This window comes from Dissoconium aciculare (genome assembly GCF_010015565.1).
Source record: "Dissoconium aciculare CBS 342.82 unplaced genomic scaffold K489scaffold_3, whole genome shotgun sequence".
NCBI lineage: Eukaryota > Fungi > Ascomycota > Dothideomycetes > Mycosphaerellales > Dissoconiaceae > Dissoconium > Dissoconium aciculare.
The window spans coordinates 154,810-172,474 of record NW_022984953.1 but is presented as its reverse complement, the minus strand read 5'-3'; the positions used below and the strand labels follow the sequence as shown (position 1 = coordinate 172,474).

Below are 17,665 nucleotides of genomic sequence, written 5' to 3'. Positions count from 1 at the left end.
ATGAGAAACTTCGGCTGGACCACGACTGATGGTTCATGAACGCCTGAATATGTAATTTCAAGCCTATTTATTAGTAATAATCGTATCAAGGACAATATCGTCGTCCAGAACAAGCCACGGCTGGGCGCCAAAGGAGGATTTGATATTGTTTTCTCTCCCTTGGCCTGAACACGCCTAGCAGCATCGTCATTCTTCTGCCCTCGTGCTTGCTAATGTACTCCACCACAACCGCTCCCGAACACCACCACCACCATCACCTCTTCCCTCCTCTCTATCCTCTCCGCCCATTTCACTGTCCTCTCCATCACAGTCCATCCACGATCCACACCTGAACGATCATAGAAGGATAGCAAGTAGCTTCCCTGAGCCGCTACCAATTTGCTGCATACTCCGCTAAACCCAAAAACACTCCCTACGCGCATATCCACCACCGGGCGCTTTTCCGAACACCACCACAATGGCTGCCAACCCGCATATGGAGCTCGATCCTAAATACGATCACTACACTTACCCGACCACTGCTCCCGAGTCTCGAACTGGTCATCCCGGCCACACCACCAAGGAGCAAGATGCCCTCGTCTTTCAACTACGGATGATGCTAGAGGCCGCTGGGTACTCGAAGCGGTTGGACACCTTGACTCTGCTGCGTTTCCTGCGCGCTCGAAAGTTTGTGGCAGAGGATGCGAAGAAGATGTAAGGATTATCTCATGCGTGGAGTCATGTTATTGCGTGCGTCTTCACAAGACTGACACCCAATGCCTTCGATCATAGGTTCGTCGATTGCGAGAAATGGCGTGAAGAGTTTGGCGGCGGCGTCGATGAGCTTGTCAAGACCTTCGACTACACCGAGAAAGCCCAGATCTTCGCCTACTACCCTCAATACTACCACAAGACCGACAAGGACGGTCGGCCACTCTACATTGAACAGCTGGGCAAGATTGACTTGGATAAGATGCGCACCATCACCACGGACGACCGCATGCTGCAGAACCTCGTGGTCGAATACGAGAAACTCGCCGAGCCACGTCTGCCCGCATGCTCGCGCAAAGCCGGCGCTCTCCTCGAGACCTGCTGCACAATCATGGACCTCAAGGGAGTGGGTGTCAGCAAGGTCAGCCAGGTGTACGGCTACGTCGGCAAGGCGGCGGGCATCAGCCAGAACCACTACCCCGAACGTCTCGGCAAGCTCTACCTGATCAACGCTCCATGGGGTTTCAGCGGTGTTTTTGCCGCCATCAAGCGGTTCTTGGACCCGGTCACTGTCGCCAAGATCCACGTCCTGGGCTCCAACTACCACAAGGAATTGCTCGCGCAGGTACCGGCGGAGAATCTGCCTTCGGAATTTGGCGGTACCTGCCGCTGTCAGGGTGGATGTGCTTTGAGCGATGCTGGTCCATGTAAGTTGGCCGAGATGAACCATGCGTGCATGCCATCCTCGAGATTACATTATTTCCCTGCAGCTTGCTGACATACGTTCTTTCCACTTTACAGGGCAAGAGGAGCAATGGTTGACTCCCGCCGGCGGTGACGCCAAAAACAGCATCCCCGACACCGGAGCTCCTGCTGCTCCCGGTGCTGCTGCTCCAACTTCTGACCCTGCGACAGCGTCTGCAGAGAAGCCTCTCAGCGGTGCACCGGCACCTGCGTAGAGTATCGTCGAACGCGACCGAATTTATATGGCGCGGAATTTGCAAGGTACCAACGGATAATGTTTTTCTACATAATGCATTTGGAACGGCGCAAGCGGTGACGAGAGTGGACATGTGGTTCTCGCCCCTGGCGATGGACTGCCTAAGTAAGGAGAGCTGTGCCAGAAGAACACAATTGTTCGAGAAGTACATTTTACACACGTGATCAAGTCATTGTCCTTTTCTCGCCCTTGGTATGCGCGCACAACAGTAATCACTCGGAGGATCCCAGGACTACTTGAGATACGGGAGGCTCGAGACTTTTGGAGATACAGAAACATGAGCAGAAAGTTGTTCTAATTCTGCGTGTCCTACGAGAGAACCCGAATAGAGAAAATTGCAGCTTTTTTCTTGCGGATCAGTGTCATGTTTTGACGTCACTCTCACGACGCGACTCAGCTTCAATTTGACGTTCAAGAGACACACTACCTAGGTATACACTAAAATTTTGCAGTCAATTTTTTACAATCATAACACGCTGTAATCTTCGCGGAAGTACGATGCTGCTGTCCACCGGTCGAAGTCAAGAGGGTTTAGAGACTGCGCTGATGTCTCTTTCCCCAGATACATGATCAATTGGAAGGAGCTCACCTTGTCTGGCTTGGACCTGCGTTACATCGCGCCCTCGTTCCAGTCCCTCTTCCGACACTGCACCGAACGCATCTCTCGTCCAACTCGCAGGATCGCTCTCGCTCATCGGTGATAACCTTTGGAACGAAGGAAAGCGAGGCTTACAGATCATGTATCCACGACCATGGCACTCGCCCTGTTTTCTCGCTTCACCACGTCGTCCTCTGCCTTTTCTTCTCCTTGCTTGACGCGCGTTACGGTGATCCCTCATATTGTGTACTCTCAGTCAAACAGCTGACTCCCTCCCATCATTTGGATATCCCGCAACTCGAGCTCCAACGAGCCATCAAGCCATTCCGGGCGGCACAATGCCCTTCCCAGACACCGTCTCGAGCGTCAGTGGACGTAACAGCAGATCCAGCAACGTCTCCGCTATGACCGGCATCTCTCACACCAAGCCTGCAGGGGGAGGCACCGAGATTACGCTGAATCCCGGAGTACTGAGTATGCTCAAGACTTCGACGGACACAGGAGATATTGGAGCGTTGTCGTTCAACCATGCTCGCTTACCCGGCATGTCTCGCTCCAGCGCACCGCGCAAAGAGCACCCCACTCGAGGTTCGGGATCGGTACCACCTCACACGTCAGGCAGCTCGTCTGCTAAACATCGCCACGCTCCATCACAAGCATCTCGAGCGAGTTCCCGGTGGGAGACTACCTCGCACCATCGACGTGGCTCGCTGACCAGCATGCATAGCATGCCACCGTCCCTGCCTCTTAACCATCATGACAAGAATTCCGTCACTGCGTACCCACAAGCCAGTGAGAATGCCAGGGACAGTCGATCGTACTCGCTAACGTCAGCTCCTTCCTCGCAGCTCATGCCACGACATCTGTCAGGCGCGAGCTCCAAGAGTCGTGGGCATGGTTCAAACCGTCACCATCGTGTGCTTGCTGATCCAAGTCCACCGCTTCCAGATAGTCGCCAACAATTCGTCTATCCCACTCGTCTGAAGCGACCGGGCTTTCGTGCTGGTTCGCCAGCACTAAGTGATACTTACGTCCAGGGCCTATCATCACATGGCCAGACTCATGTTCCGCCTTTGAGACCACACGATCGTCGTCCTTCTCCAGACTTTCCTTCGCGAAATGGTACCTACAGGCCTGAGGGTGCTGTGGACTTTGCATACGATCCGCGCTATCTCAATGTGCGACCCTATCCGCACTCTCGTCATGCTCATACCCCACCAGGTATGTCTGAGTACGACATCGGACCCAGTCAACACAGGGTGCCTCATCCTCGTGGCGCTCGATTTGATGGCGGTGCTCCAGCTCGCTTCATGATGGATCCAGCACATCATCGTCCGGTCTATCCTGCGAACTACTCGGGAGGGCCTCCAAATGCTAGGTCGGGCTACCAACAATACTCACAGACTCCTTACGGTGGTTCTCGTGGCCCACCACCAGCGCAAGCAAATTACTCCCAGATGCCGCATATGATGTTTCACAATGCTGCTCGCATGGCACGTCAGGTCCCATCTCGTGCTGAGACCCCTATGACCAATCTTGGCCTCGACGGCTCGTCGCCTGCCTCTGATCCGCCGTCTACCCGATCGGCCGCGACTCCTTCCAGTCCTTCGACTCCTAGGGATTACAGTGCCACGCCCGTTGGTGTCGATCCAGCATTCATTGATCCAGCCTTGGCTGATCTACAAGATTCACCCAGCGAACCACTCCTGTCGGCAAAGTACTTCGAGTATGCTGATGGCCTCTACCGCAATCCCAGCGAAGCCGAACTAGAAGCAGTTCAGCCTGCTCTTCCTACCACTGGATTCGTGCAGCGCGTTCGGGCGATGCTGGAATCTAAAGCGACGGTTGACACGTCTCCTGTAGCTGCTGCAAAAAACGTTATTGCCCTGCCCAAGACAGCCCCTGAAGTGGTCTTGACCGAAGTACATGAGCTTGAAGCGGGCGAGATGCAACGCGAAATCTCTGCACAGAATCAAGAATTGTATGAGTTGGCTGCTAATGATGCACTCCAGTACATTCTTGAGGAGGAAGCACAAGATCCCGTGGAGTTACCAGCCTCCGGTCCCGAGATCCCACAAACGATCCCCGAGCTGGAAGTCATCGATGCAACAGAGCGGCCTTCGGATATCACTTCGCATCGCATCACGGTGGAGATGGTCAGGACTGGACTCGGTCCTGGAAGTGTTGCGAGTGATGAGACTGGCAACGTACACGAGGACGCCGCCGCTTCGTCGACAAACGGTGAACAAGACAAGCAAACGGATGATGATTCCGCGGATGAGCGTCCACCTCATCTGCTAGACTCTCGACCGGTGATGGCTCCTCCTGCAGAGCTATCGAACTCCCCTCCTTTGCCGAAACCTCGAGTGGTCTCTAATACGACAGTATCTGGCGATGCGACCTTGCCATCCGAGGCCAAGTATGCTATGCGTTTCACCTCGCCAGCAGACTCGAATGCTGATTCGGACGAAACGCAATCCGAAAACCCATTTGCTTTGGATGCTGATACCATGACTATTGAGCATCAAAATCAAGAAGCGGCCGCGACTGCCGCCTCGAAAAAGAGCCGGTTGTCGAATGACACGCACAAGTACGCTGTAGAAGTGACCGATAACGTCACGACAAACCTTCTCAAAGTCACCTTGGATCCTGTGAGTCCGCTCGGATCTGATGAGAATGTTCAAAGATTCTCCGCTGTCAGTCCACTGCCGAGTCCCCAAATCGCTGTTAATCAATGCGCTATCTCCGAGACCATTGCGGACATGCCGGGAGCATTCCCCGACGCTGAAGAAATCGCATCGACCCAAAATGAGCCTCAGACACCCAAAGCTCATGTCAAAGTTGCCTGGCAGCGCCCTGCTACAGACACTTCGGACTCGAATGTGGACAATCATATATCACTCCCAGGCAACACGAGTACATTCAGCGAAAGTACTGCCAACAATACATCGGACGTGGTGACTGATGTCGCTATTCGCTTCACTCTACCGTCAGACGCTACCGCAAACATCGCTAGACCTCATGTCGTCTCTGTATCCACTGGACCTACTCCAGAGGAAGGCAATGCGGATATACTCCCTTCCCTTCGAAGAGGTCAGATGACCAGGACCAGCCGCCGTACTTCAATCTCATTCGCGAATGAAGTCGCCCCTTTGAATATCAATAAACGTGTCGAACCACACCAGCGTGCGCAATCTGCTGGTGCAGGACCTCTGATCACTGGCCAGACCATTACACGAAAGCCATCTCCGCTGAACGATGCAGCAGAAACAAGTCGCGCACCCCTTGAGCAAACTACGGATGTACGACTCCCCGGCACTGCCAGAAATTTCAATCCTCCTTCGCACTCACGATTCGGTAGCACGCAACTTCCTGGTCTAAAGGAAGAGTCTGCAGAAGACATGAGTCATATCCATAAAGAAACCGACGAAGAAACTCCCCGCTTCCCTGTACCGAATCGTTTCGCTGCCATGCGAGCAATGCAGGAACGTCGTTTGGCAGAATCCGCGAAATCATCTGGCGATGGCCATACTAAGAAACCTCGCCGCGACACGGCACGTCTTTTCAATCGTCCCCTGGCCGACACGAAAGATCTGCCTTCGCTCAACTTCAGCCGCACCGATCTCATCGACAAGCTCAATGAAGCGCTCGAAGTCGTGCCACCTCCCCGCGATGCCAAGTCCATGGAAATCCTGCGTCCGGCGACCCAGCATCGTTTCTCGGGCATCTTCTGCCCCTCCCCACAGCGTCCGCAGAGCACAGAGCCTCTTCGCGAGAGATACACAAGCTTCTTCTGCAAACCGGAGGATTTCAGCTGCTTTGATGTGGTGGACTTTGAGGATGGCGAAGGTGATGCAGTTGCCAACGGAGAAGCGGATGAAGATCCGAACGGCAGTCAAGACGATGCGACTCCGAAGCCGAACGACATCGGTTCTCGTCCTGCTGCCCAAGCGGAACTGCTTGAATTTGCGTCGCAGATCAATCGACTTTCCATCCCGTCTGTCAATGGGCTCTCTGAGAGACTCTCTGGGCTTATCCCTGGTCTCAGGAATTTGCAGAATTTTCACTTTGAGGACATCCTCGGCAGCAGTACCGGACGTGAGTCCACTGGGATACTGTGGGATGGGGAAAATATAAGACCAGGCACGGTGTTGTCTACTCGGAGTTCAGGCTTTCGAGCTCTGGCGGAACGTGCGGAAGAGATTGTCAAGAACGGCACGCACGACTCTATTGTCCCCAAGTCGAACACGGCTCTGGACAAAGAATTGCCACCACTGCCGGGGACTATGTCTGCGGAGGACGACCTGGCGGCGAGTGTCGCGGGTTGGAAGAAGCAGCCTGGACTCACGACATCGGTATCAGCGCCTTCTGATCTCAATCAAGGCTCTCGCCCAGCTTCTGCACTTACGACCTTCAAGTCTCCGGCCACCGCTGAAGAAGTTCTAGATTTGCTGCCGACGGGAATGAATCCCATCGCAAGGAATGCGAAACGCTCCATGATCCTCTCGCAGCCGAGCAGTCGACCCTGGAACCTCGATGAGAATTATCCCTGGGCAGAGAGTAAGGTCGACATCGATTTGAGTAACCCATCGGAATCGCATGTTCGCGATATTTCTGGGGCAGAGAAAGGTCTAGGAAGAATTACAGGCCATTCTTTCGCCGCTGGAGATCTTTCTACTACCCATGAGACGGTCGATCTCACCACAGAACAGCAGGGAATTGATATTGGTTCCATCACTTCCGCGACACATCACAACAAGCACGATAATGCATCCATCACGACTGAGCAAGCCACAGGCGTCAGCACAACATCTCATCATCATCGCAAACATTCCAAGCGCTCAATCATCGGCTCCATCACGAAGCGGATTGTTGGCGGATTGAAAAGTCGCGCACCTACCGAAGACTCGGAGACTTTGAACAGTACATCCAAATCTCCCGTGCCACCATATGAACAGCATACTTCCATCGACGGCCTTCCGGCCCACCGTCCTGGGGACCGTTATCCAACCAGTGGACTTTCTCCTCCTTTGACGGGTCTCAATTTGAACCTCGACGAAGTCCGTTCCTTCTTCTCGGACAACAGCTCGGACAAAGAACACAACTCTTCATTCCGCAAACGTCTCACCAACTTGAAGAAAGTCGGCGGAGGAGGCAGCCATGGCAGTAAGAACAAAGGCCTCCGCCTCGATCGATCTTCTATTCGCCATCTTCACCTCCTTCATCACCATCATCGGAATGCCTCCAGCACTAACCCTCGTCACCACTTTCACCGCGGCCACCACTCCTTGGACGGCACCGGCCACACCACCGCAACCTCCACCTACGAAGTCGATCCCACCGCCACAACTACTAGCCTCCCAGGCACACCAACCACCCTGAACTACCACCAACATCTGGGCTCTGCTCACGCAATCCCGATATCGTCCTCCACTGCAGCCCTCGCCACAGCGGCCACAACAGCAACAGCGCCTTACCCGGCTTCCCTCGGCGGCACACACGGCGTCGTGGTCGGAATGGGCAAGACGGAATTCCACCTCAAGCGCTTCGGCGAGAAACTCCGCCATCTCCTCGCGCGCAGTGGGGATCTATTCCGTTCCTTCAGCGCTAGTGCGAAAGGTGGACGGTCGGGTGGTGATCGTGTCTTTGCCGCGAGGAAGGTTTTGGTCGGCGGGAGACGGGAGAGACGGGGAAGAGGAAGGGAAGAGGATGATGACGATGAGGATTGGTTGGCGGATTCGGTTTATTCGGGGCTTTGATTCGGGGTTGGGCCCGTTTCATGTGAGAAGGTGCTGGGTGATGGTGGTGGTGGAAGAGTATGGGTGGGCACGGGTATGGGTACGTACGCACAGGCGTGGTTGAGACGGTCCGCAGTATCTTATTCGACATTTATCTGAGAGGTCTAATTTGTATATCTACTCCTTGTTTATGCTTCGGGCTACAATTCAGCCATCCATCTCCCATCATTCTCGAATCGATCTCATCAGTTAAGAGCGCTGTACAGTACATTTAGAAAAATCCATTGTCAAACTGTCCAAGCATGTGAAAAGAGGGAGAGGCCACCCTTCTTCAGCCACAATGACGTCACGGGCTGCATTTATTGAAGTTCCCTCACACTTCTTTCGGAAAGTACAATCACCCTTTACCGCCTGACCTATCAGCTGGCCCGGTTCGCCCTCGGATCGGCCTGCCCCTCGCCTATTTCTCTGCAGTTCGGTCTGCGAAAAAAGGTACATGTGAAACATTTCTATCTGTGTGTACCGGCCGGATAGCTTGCGGTGGTGGTGGTGGTGATGGTGGAATAGTGGTGAGACAGGGATGTGGCTGTGTGCCGTCGTGTCTTATCTCTTCCCTCCTTTCCTCCTCATCACAGTGCGGGCTGTCAAGGGATCAAGTGTAACGACGGGAGTGTGTTGGTGGGGAGGTGTGCCGCGTTTTCTCGTTCTGCTGGACTCGCGCGTTTGCTTTTGACATGGTGTCTTCGTGGCAGAAGTAGTGCGATGTGTTTGCTAGGTATGGCGATCACCTTGTCATCGCCCCTGCATCGATGTGATTCGTGGCAGAATCGTGATCTGATTATCTTTTCTGGGTAAAGAGTGGACTGTGGAGGAAGCGAGCGGAGAGAATGAGATAGACAGAGACAGAGGGCGCTCTCCGTACAGAAAAGAAGTCAATGATATCTCGGAGACGCAGTACGATCGAGGTTTGACATCACTTAGCTCTCTGGGGATTTTCCATACATTAGTTTAAATCCTTTCACACGGGATTTCGTAGCGAAGTCGTTCTCTCTCCATGCCCGTCCGCTCTCCACAAGCGTGGGTCGGAAGATATACTGGGCAACAAACCAAGAATATGTATCTTTACAGGGCAGAATCGTCAGCATCCCAGACTGATCACTCGCGCCTCGTTCACCAGGCCCCTCACTCGCTCCCGCAAGGCACAATTTAACTCGTAACATCCCTTGCCACCACCATCAATGCTATTCCCATTTCCGCTGCCTCCTGCGACCACAGTGGCAGCAGCGCCATCGACAATCGTAGTTTCATTGCCGACTGCACCGATGACATTCGGAATGCCCGGCAACCGCTCTACGAGTCGCGTCAATAGCGGCTGCATGTGCTCGGCGAGCTCGGCGAGGATCAAACCGGCGCGGACGGAGCGTGAGGTTGCGGAATCGAGGAGGTAGTCGCCGAGGAAGATGGACGTTGGGAGAGTCGTATCGCTTGGGCGTATGCCGTTGCTGGTCGTCGTGAGATCGTCGGCTGGTGCTGTGGTGGCGGCGCCAATGGTCAGGGCCGTGGCGTACCAGGTGACGATTTTGCCTGCGATGAGAAAGCAGGCGAGGGTCACGCCGCGATCTTCTTGAGCGAGACAGGTCACACAGTTGAGTATGCGTAGAAGAGATGCGATGGCGGCACGGTTGGTAATGAGAATCTGGTCGATGGTGGGCTCGGTATTGCTTTCACTATTTGAGGTGTTGGATACAATGCTTGTAAAAATGTTGCCGTTGATGCAAGGGTTTTTTGCGGGCCTGTGGAGGCTAGCGATCAGTTCGAGAGCTCGGCTCATGCAATTGTCGCCTTCGCCTTGGTGATCTTCGGTAGTATTTGAGGTTGTATCGGGTAGTGATGTCTGTGTTGGTGATGCCAGCGATGTCTGCGCAAGAGAAAGAGCAAGAGAGTTTCGAGATTGCTTTGGCAAAGCGCCAGTATTTGAAGTAGCGAAAGCGAGGTCTGCCGGTGAAATTTGCGCAGTGCTAATGACGTTGTTCATCGCGGGTTGCATCTCTTGCCATTGATCTGGCCAGTAGCCAGGGATCATGCCGATTTCGTGATCGTTCGTCAGATTGTCATTTATATTGAGGAGGTGGATATTGGGTTGAACATGATATGGAACGCTTCCTGAAGCGCCGACTGAGCTGACTGTCGGAGAAAGGCTGTTGCTGCTGCTCACACTATCACTGTTTCTGCTGCCGTTACTCATTGTCAAGGGCGGCGGAGGTGTCCAGGAAAATTCGAAAGGGATCATAGTAGGAGCGATAGGATAGTCTAAGTCATCAAGGGATCCTGGAGCAAAATTGCAATCGCTGAAGAGTGTGCTCGAGTCTTCAAGCATGCCAGTCGAAGAGACGGAAGCAACATCTAGGAGCGGTTGTGGGACACCAGCGATGGGACCAGAAATTGAGCTCCTTGCAGATAGTGAAGCTGCGGATCGCCTTCCAGTTCTTCTGCTATAGGCATATTCGCATTCAAGGCCTTTGTTCTTGCAACGGGTACAGCTCGGTCGTTCTTTTGAGCAGCGAACCTTTTGTTGAGCACCTGAAGATACCAGTCAGCGGTGCTGCAGGTCGATTTCCTACACGGACAACGTACAACTATTGCAGGACCTACATTTCTGTCAGCCATCGACGTGTCTGGAACGCTACATAGCATTGGTACTCACTGTCTAATTGTCTGCTGATGTTGATTCCGTGGGGACGTCATGGCTGCAACAACACCAATTAGAGAAAATCTTGAAGGAGCAAATCTGTTGCTCGAGGATTGCGTCAAATAATAGAAAACCCGATGCGATCAAATTGATCGACGGTTAACTGAAGGTAATCAAGGTCACCGGTGATCAGCTTTCTGTGTATGGGTGCAGATAAGCAAAACCGGGCGTGACTTTGGATTCGGTTGATGGTTCCGAGAGGGAATGCAGAATGGATATACATAGATATTTCGCCAACCATAAGGATAACTCCTGCGGTCAGGCCGTCCAAGCCTATGACGGCATGGGCACATGCTCACACCCATGCCACTACATGCCAATGCACACTGTACACGACGAGACATGCGGTGCGTCGTTCCAGTGTCGACACGCTTCAACACGTGTGACCGGTGCCTACCGCAATCCAGTCCACCTCGCTCCGACATGAGACGAGCGCAAAGGGTTCGACACCATGATGAGTCTTGACCGCGGCGGCAGTAGTCCTGCAGATCGTGCACCCTCGCGGATTTTGAGAGCTCGTCGATCAATGGTCAGGGAGCTTCACAAGGCGTGCGTTATAGGGTCCGCGCAAGCATGCCTGCAACGGTGGGGATATGTTGAGAAATCTCGCTTGTCTTCTGGCGCCGTTGCAGGCTCGGCATTGCGTTCAAGGATAGCAAAAGATGGTCTATCTCAGGCTCCACGCTTGAGTGCGAAGCCCATGATTGGCTACGAGTTGTGGTGGGAGGCTGATCATGGCGAGCAGTCTCTCGCCCGGGTCCATTTGGAGCCTTCGACCTGGTGGCTGAAGTCCCGTCTCGGCAATGAGGTGCAGCCTTCAGGACGAGCGCCTTGCTTGCTATCGGACCTGGATTATACTTTGCCTAGGCGAGATTTCAAGCTCGCAGCCATTCACGTTGGTTCGCTGCAGCCGCTTCCGTCAGCTGCGCGAAATGTGGCTTTGCTGTGCCCCAGGGTTTTGTCCGCCCTTTGAGTAGGGCTTGGTGTGAGAGGGGAAAACGTGGTGATATAGGTTGGCCCGAAAACTATGCCTTTCAGCACGAGTTCTATACCTCTTGAGACGAGTCCGCGCTGGTGTGTTCGGTACATCGCCTGCGCAATAACGCACAAAGCAAATCGTAGTCTAGGTATTGCTAGACCGAACTGGGAGCGAGGCCAACACGTGCGGCGAGGAATTCGAATTGTCCCACACAGTACATTCTCGGCTACGTCGCGAGATTGGTCTAAAACGCACCGGGCAATATTCCTTCATTCATGATTCGCAGGGATTCGCAACGCTGCCCCGTAGCACATCAACAAGCCATGGATGAGAGAAATCCACGATCGTCGCCCGATCCTTCGATCCGGAGCGTCAACACCGCCACGGACGTCACAATCGCGACATGATCAGTCAGCGTGGTTGCGCACGTTTCAGTGAGCAGTTGCATTTATGTCTCGAAGAAATGTTGAGAGTGCAGCGACAGCAAGAAGTACAGTAGCTTATTGGAAGGATTCTTGATTTTGCGAGAGTACCGCGGTGTTACCTCTTTCTTAGTGGCTGGGCCTGACCGATTGGCGTTCATCCAACAACAGAGTGTGAACGGGCCAGAGCCGCCCGAAGAAAGGCAAAACGGCACAATCCTTCCCCCAACAAGCGTCGAAATGAAACAAAACCGCACGACATATTGCATACGATCGCAAGTCAAAGCGTCTGCGCGATAGATGGAGGTTGTTGGGTCGAAAAGAACCCTCCGAGCGGAAGGACTGACCATTAGGGCGGCTTCAATATTTCTTGGCCGATGCTTGTTCTTCTCACGGTCTGTCTCGCAAAGGTGTGCACAATGGCAAGACTTTATCGGCCCGAGCTGGAGTTCCCGGATGACTGCATACAATCTGAGCGAGATCTGACACATTGGAGGTCTAAACCATCCCTGAATGGCCCGAACCTTTCAATATCCTTCGTCATCGGGCATTGGCATCCGGGCAGAGCCACGTGTCGCGAGATGGAGGCTGGTTGTTAGGAGTACATGCACACGGCTTGCGATAAGGACCAGAATATCATAAGGTTCGTACATGGGAGGGATGCGTTTTGGACTAATATTGCTCCTATCACGCCATCACATTGTGGCTGTAAGTTCGCAGGGTGGGCGTTCTGTATATGGCTCTTCACGTCTTGGCTCTTCAGATGATGCAACCGCACTGTGAGAGATCACCGATCGCATCGTGCTGTTGTCTTCTTCTGGCGACAGGCGATGGAGAGCTTGTCAGGTGTCCGTCTTCTTGGCGATGCATGTTCGCTTGTTTCTACCCAAAGAAATCGCGCAGTGCGTGCCCTTCACCAGAATCGACATGTGCTATGAAGCTGAGGCTGCATGCGGTAAAATTTCATTTCGGATGCATCATTGCTTTTTGGACCGGTCAAAAGTCTATCTTGCTTACCTTGTGGTCCCTACATTAGGCTCGGCTGTTTCCTGAGCACATCGGATAGAACAGCGCGCATAAGATCAGGCAGGCGCTTTGAGTCATAAATGCCATTCTAGAGTTCCGAACTTTTGTAAAGATCGCAGCTCTCCACGTGGACGAAGAGGTATAAGTGTCTTGAGTCACTTCCAGTGAGATACTCTGACATCTTAATTGGCGAAACAACCGGGTCATACCATGGATCCAGCTCGTCAATTTCCGGACAAGATCTTCTGTCTGATGTAGACTAGATAAGGCCGCTTTGTGAAATGCGTGATCGAGCGGGGCCATCGATCGCCACCGTCTTGGAGAGTCAATTGCATGAAACCACATTGTCATGTCCGGCTTCGATTGTACAGATTCTTGCAGGCCGATGCAGAAAGCACGGCGCATTCTCAACGGAGATATCGTGAGTCTGCGATGCAAGTCAGCTTCACATGCCAATCTTACAAACCTCCTGCCGGACATGCACCAACAAATAAGCTCTGTTCCCGATAAAAAGCAAAAGATGCCCGGGCTTGACCGATAAAAGCTTATATTTAAACACACAAGATAGTTCATATATGTAGGTGATCCTTCACAACAACTCTCACGGGGTAGGTGATCCTTCACGACAAATCTCACGATGTGCATGATCCTTCACGATGACTCTCACGAGACTGCATCAGCAACAAATACCTGATGACTGCTTTATCTTTACAAATACGTCCTGTACCTTGATAAAGCTTCCGGACAAACGCCACAATCCCATACGTTTTACATGTCGGTCCACATGTCAGCATGTACAGTCCGGCGGCCGGGAGCTGACTGAACTTGCCTGGACAATATTCCCTCTCTCCTTCGAGGCGCACTGGACGCTGGAATAGGTCGATCCATTTTGAGGTAGCGAAGGATTCCAATCGGTCGATCGTTGGATTGCGTGTTGAGTCATGCAGAAGCCGCGACAGCTGTCCGTCGAATGCTTAGATCGAAATCCTGAGGTGGGTAATATCGTGAATGTGAGCTCAGAGATGCCGCGACTCGACCTCGGCGTAGACTCCAGGTTGAGACAGCCATGGTTGCTATCTAGTACGTACCTGTGTGCCGAAGGATGAACGTTCTTGCGTCGGTCACATACCCTTCGAACAATATCCAGTCGCTTGGCCGGCCCGTATCTCCTTGTCTTTGCCTTGTGCATTCAGGGACTACTATCAAGTCATTGTTGCAGAATACATTATGTCAACCATGTATCTATCAGTGTCGCTCCCTGACAATACACCATACTGCTGCAGACTGCACTTGCATAAGATCACCGAGTCTCTCTATCAAGGTCATCGGTATGAAAATCGTCGTTCTTATGTCTCTGGTAGGTTCGATGTAGAATGTGCTAGTCTGCAGCAATGGAGTAATGTTGATTCCAATAACGTGCAAAGCCTCCGGTCACATAGCTCGGAGGGTTTCGCTGCATTAATCAGTTCGGACCCATACGCAAGCGCCATGTCGGTCCGCGCGCCATTTCTCGAGCTACAGGACAGCTTGTTGGGCGGCAGGTGTAGTGATGGGACTTTTCCAAGGTTGCATTAGATCTTAGATTTGTCGTAAACTCCGAATAGGCATTTTTCTCCGACTCCCACGTGCACCCAAATAGACCTCAACGGGCATGTCGTCATGGTGGGCGGACGGCTCGGCAGAGCCCGCGTCGACGACTCTAGGCTTAGGGTTTGGTCTTAGGGTATTTGCATTCACGAATACTGTTTTCGAGCCTCGTAGCTCGAAGGTGGAGCACACTAAACGAGCATTCCCGACATCTCCAATCAATTCCAGGGCGCATCGCCAACCGATTGATATCCTTGCCGGATAGTCAGCTCTCATTTGGCCGGCCATGGAGGCCGCATCCGCGCGACAGGCGACTCGCGACCGCTTCGCTTACCCCACCGAACCTGCAGCGACACCCCTCCAGCGGTATATCCAGAATGCTTGTTCACCAGAGAACTTCGAGCCCAATCTCGCCTTATCCTTGGAGATTACCGACCTGATCAATGCCAAGCAGGGTGCTGCACCTCGTGAGGCGGCGGTGGCCATTGTGCAATATGTCAACCACCGCAATCCCAATGTCAGTCTGTTGGCCTTGAGCTTATTGGACATTTGCGTCAAGAACTGCGGATACCCTTTCCACCTTCAGATTTCGACCAAGGAGTTTCTGAATGAGTTGGTCCGCCGCTTTCCGGAGCGGCCGCCGATTCGGACTACCCGTGTGCAGAATCGCATTCTGGAGCTCGTGGAGGAATGGCGCAGGACGATATGTGAGACGAGCAAATACAAGGAAGACCTTGGCTTCATCCGGGATATGCACCGGTTGCTGCATTACAAGGGATATACGTTCCCTAAGGTCAAGCGAGAGGACGCGGCGGTGCTCAACCCGAGTGACAACTTGCGCAGTGCTGAAGAGATGGAGGCGGAGGAGCGCGCTGCACAGAGCGCCAAGCTTCAGGAGTTGATCCGGCGAGGGACACCCCATGACCTTCAGGAGGCCAATAGGTTGATGAAAATCATGGCCGGATATGATACACGTCACAAGACCGATTACCGTGCGAAAGCGGCTGAGGAGGTCGCCGGAATCCAGCAAAAGGCCAAATTGCTCGAGGAAATGTTGCAGGATCACCGGGAAGGACAGGAGATGCAATCAGGTGATGTGTACGAAGAGCTCGCCAACGCTCTTGCAAGCGCACATCCAAAGATTCAAAAGATGTGCGAGGAGGAGAGCGACGACCACGAGGCCGTTGCAAAGCTCTTCGAGATCAATGACAGTATTCACCGCACAATAGAGCGATACAAGTTAATGAAGAAGGGTGATGTAGCTGGAGCAAACGCTATTCCAAAGGGCACTCTGGGCGTAAGCGGCGCAGGCGTGAAGAAAGGCCCACATAATGAGTTGTCATTAATTGACTTTGGTGGTGCGGAAGAAGCAGCGCCAGCGTCAGCCGAGTCATCTGCTCCGAAAGCCAAAGGCAATGCTCTCGAAGATGATCTTCTAGGCTTGAACATGGGCGATGGGAACTATGGCCAAGGCGGAGGCATCTCACTTGGGACCAACGACATTATGGCGCAATTCTCTCAGCAATCATCAAAACCGCAAGTGGCACCGAACTCGATATTTGCTTCGTCCAGCGCGGGTAAATCCGTGGTGTCAAGTCCTGCGCCATACCAACCACCGCAACAGCAACAGCAGCCTCAGCAGCCTCCACAGAAGAAAGCGGATCCCTTTGCGTCTATCACATCGCCTTCTCGCAATGCCAGTCCCTTCCAATATACCTCCGCGACAAAACCTCCCCCAGCTCCCGCATCATCCAGCAATGGCAATGGCATCGACCTCCTCGGCCTTGGTGGCAGCAGCGCAACGCCTGCTGCGGCACCATCATCGAGCAGCACCGTCCTCGACAACGATGAGTGGCAATTCTCATCATCACTCCCACCAGATCAACCGGCCGAGATTCTCGTGACCAACAACGGCGAGATCCGCGTCAACTTCACAGTCCGACGATCCAGCGAGACCGAGCTCCTCATCAGCAGCCGCATCTCCAACCTCACATCCCAACCCATCCGCGATCTGACCTTCCAATTGGCCGTCACAAAGGTACACTGATCCTCCATCCACCAAAGTTCTTCTCTCATCCCGTCACACTCTCTCAAGTATTCCCTTCCCACTAACAGCATATTGATCTTACAGGCCTACACCCTCCACCTCGACCCGCAATCCTCCCGCGCCCTAGCTCCCAACCAAAAAGACGGCATCACGCAAGTCGTCAGATTACAAGGCTGTGCGCGCGGCGCAGGCACAACGGTCAAGATGCGCTGGCGCGCCAGCATGACCCTGGGCGCGACCAACGCGCACAAGGAGGCCATGGGAAGTATCGAGGGATTAGGCATTCCATGATCACATCTCTCTTTTGCTGAATGGCAGAGGCGGAGATGCGGGAATGAAGTTTAGATATCTCGCCGAGAGGCGAATGGCCCAAAATGGAGGAAGTGAAATGGAAATACTAGAGCCTCTTTTCCCGCGTTATGTTTCACCGGATCTCTCATGATTTGGTTGACTGTCTCTCGTATTCGTTACTGCGCATTAGCTGCGAAGTCAAGCTTCATAAATCTGACCCTGTTGAGAGTGACGAACTCGCTGGTGCATGGCTCCCATTTCCTATGAGCTGAGGGGAATATGTCGACCATCATTTTCACAGAGTCACGCGGTAAAGCGATTGATCACGATAATTTTTGGATTGGAGCAACTCCAACTTTTTTCTTTTTTTGCCCTGCGGCTTCCAAGGCGCCACTTTTACAAACGAACGAAGCAGTCTCGGCCCAATCCCTCCATCCGACCAAACTCGATTGACCTCAACCAAAAATGAGTGAAACCCCCAACTGTGAGCCATCCCTCATCAAGCGGATCTTACTTTTCTTCAGGCCCAGCAAGTGCA

At 53.1% G+C, this 17,665-nt stretch overlaps 6 protein-coding genes across 6 annotated transcripts; 4 read left to right on the top strand and 2 right to left on the bottom strand.

Moving 5' to 3' along the window:
* The first annotated feature begins 215 nt into the window (after positions 1–215).
* Positions 216–2,012, top strand: K489DRAFT_142766 (putative phosphatidylinositol transporter). The gene is made up of 3 exons (XM_033599150.1): positions 216–693; positions 772–1,401; positions 1,492–2,012. The coding sequence occupies exons 1-3, from the start codon at positions 458–460 to the stop codon at positions 1,526–1,528; spliced, it is 903 nt and encodes a 300-aa protein (XP_033461869.1). The 5' UTR covers positions 216–457; the 3' UTR covers positions 1,529–2,012.
* A 199-nt stretch (positions 2,013–2,211) lies between these two features.
* On the top strand, positions 2,212–8,280 carry K489DRAFT_377357 (uncharacterized protein). Its single transcript, XM_033604133.1, has one exon. It carries the CDS (start codon positions 2,627–2,629, stop codon positions 8,045–8,047), a length of 5,421 nt encoding a protein of 1,806 aa, XP_033461868.1. The 5' UTR covers positions 2,212–2,626; the 3' UTR covers positions 8,048–8,280.
* Positions 8,281–8,848: 568 nt separating this feature from the next.
* K489DRAFT_142661 (uncharacterized protein) lies at positions 8,849–10,998 on the bottom strand. The gene is made up of 3 exons (XM_033599149.1): positions 10,731–10,998; positions 10,661–10,674; positions 8,849–10,606 (listed from the first exon to the last, which is right to left on the bottom strand). The coding sequence occupies exons 1-3, from the start codon at positions 10,769–10,771 to the stop codon at positions 9,165–9,167; spliced, it is 1,497 nt and encodes a 498-aa protein (XP_033461867.1). The 5' UTR covers positions 10,772–10,998; the 3' UTR covers positions 8,849–9,164.
* A 228-nt stretch (positions 10,999–11,226) lies between these two features.
* K489DRAFT_368065 (uncharacterized protein) lies at positions 11,227–11,748 on the top strand (the record flags this gene model as incomplete). Its single annotated transcript, XM_033602920.1, has 1 exon — positions 11,227–11,748. One exon carries the CDS (start codon positions 11,227–11,229, stop codon positions 11,746–11,748), a length of 522 nt encoding a protein of 173 aa, XP_033461866.1.
* Positions 11,749–13,104: 1,356 nt separating this feature from the next.
* On the bottom strand, positions 13,105–13,920 carry K489DRAFT_142774 (uncharacterized protein). Its single transcript, XM_033599151.1, has 3 exons — positions 13,691–13,920; positions 13,194–13,629; positions 13,105–13,122 (listed from the first exon to the last, which is right to left on the bottom strand). Exon 2 carries the CDS (start codon positions 13,605–13,607, stop codon positions 13,209–13,211), a length of 399 nt encoding a protein of 132 aa, XP_033461865.1. The 5' UTR covers positions 13,608–13,629; positions 13,691–13,920; the 3' UTR covers positions 13,105–13,122; positions 13,194–13,208.
* A 1,042-nt stretch (positions 13,921–14,962) lies between these two features.
* On the top strand, positions 14,963–17,411 carry K489DRAFT_377352 (VHS-domain-containing protein). Its single transcript, XM_033604132.1, has 2 exons — positions 14,963–16,827; positions 16,921–17,411. Exons 1-2 carry the CDS (start codon positions 15,076–15,078, stop codon positions 17,125–17,127), a joined length of 1,959 nt encoding a protein of 652 aa, XP_033461864.1. The 5' UTR covers positions 14,963–15,075; the 3' UTR covers positions 17,128–17,411.
* Positions 17,412–17,665: the final 254 nt, after the last annotated feature.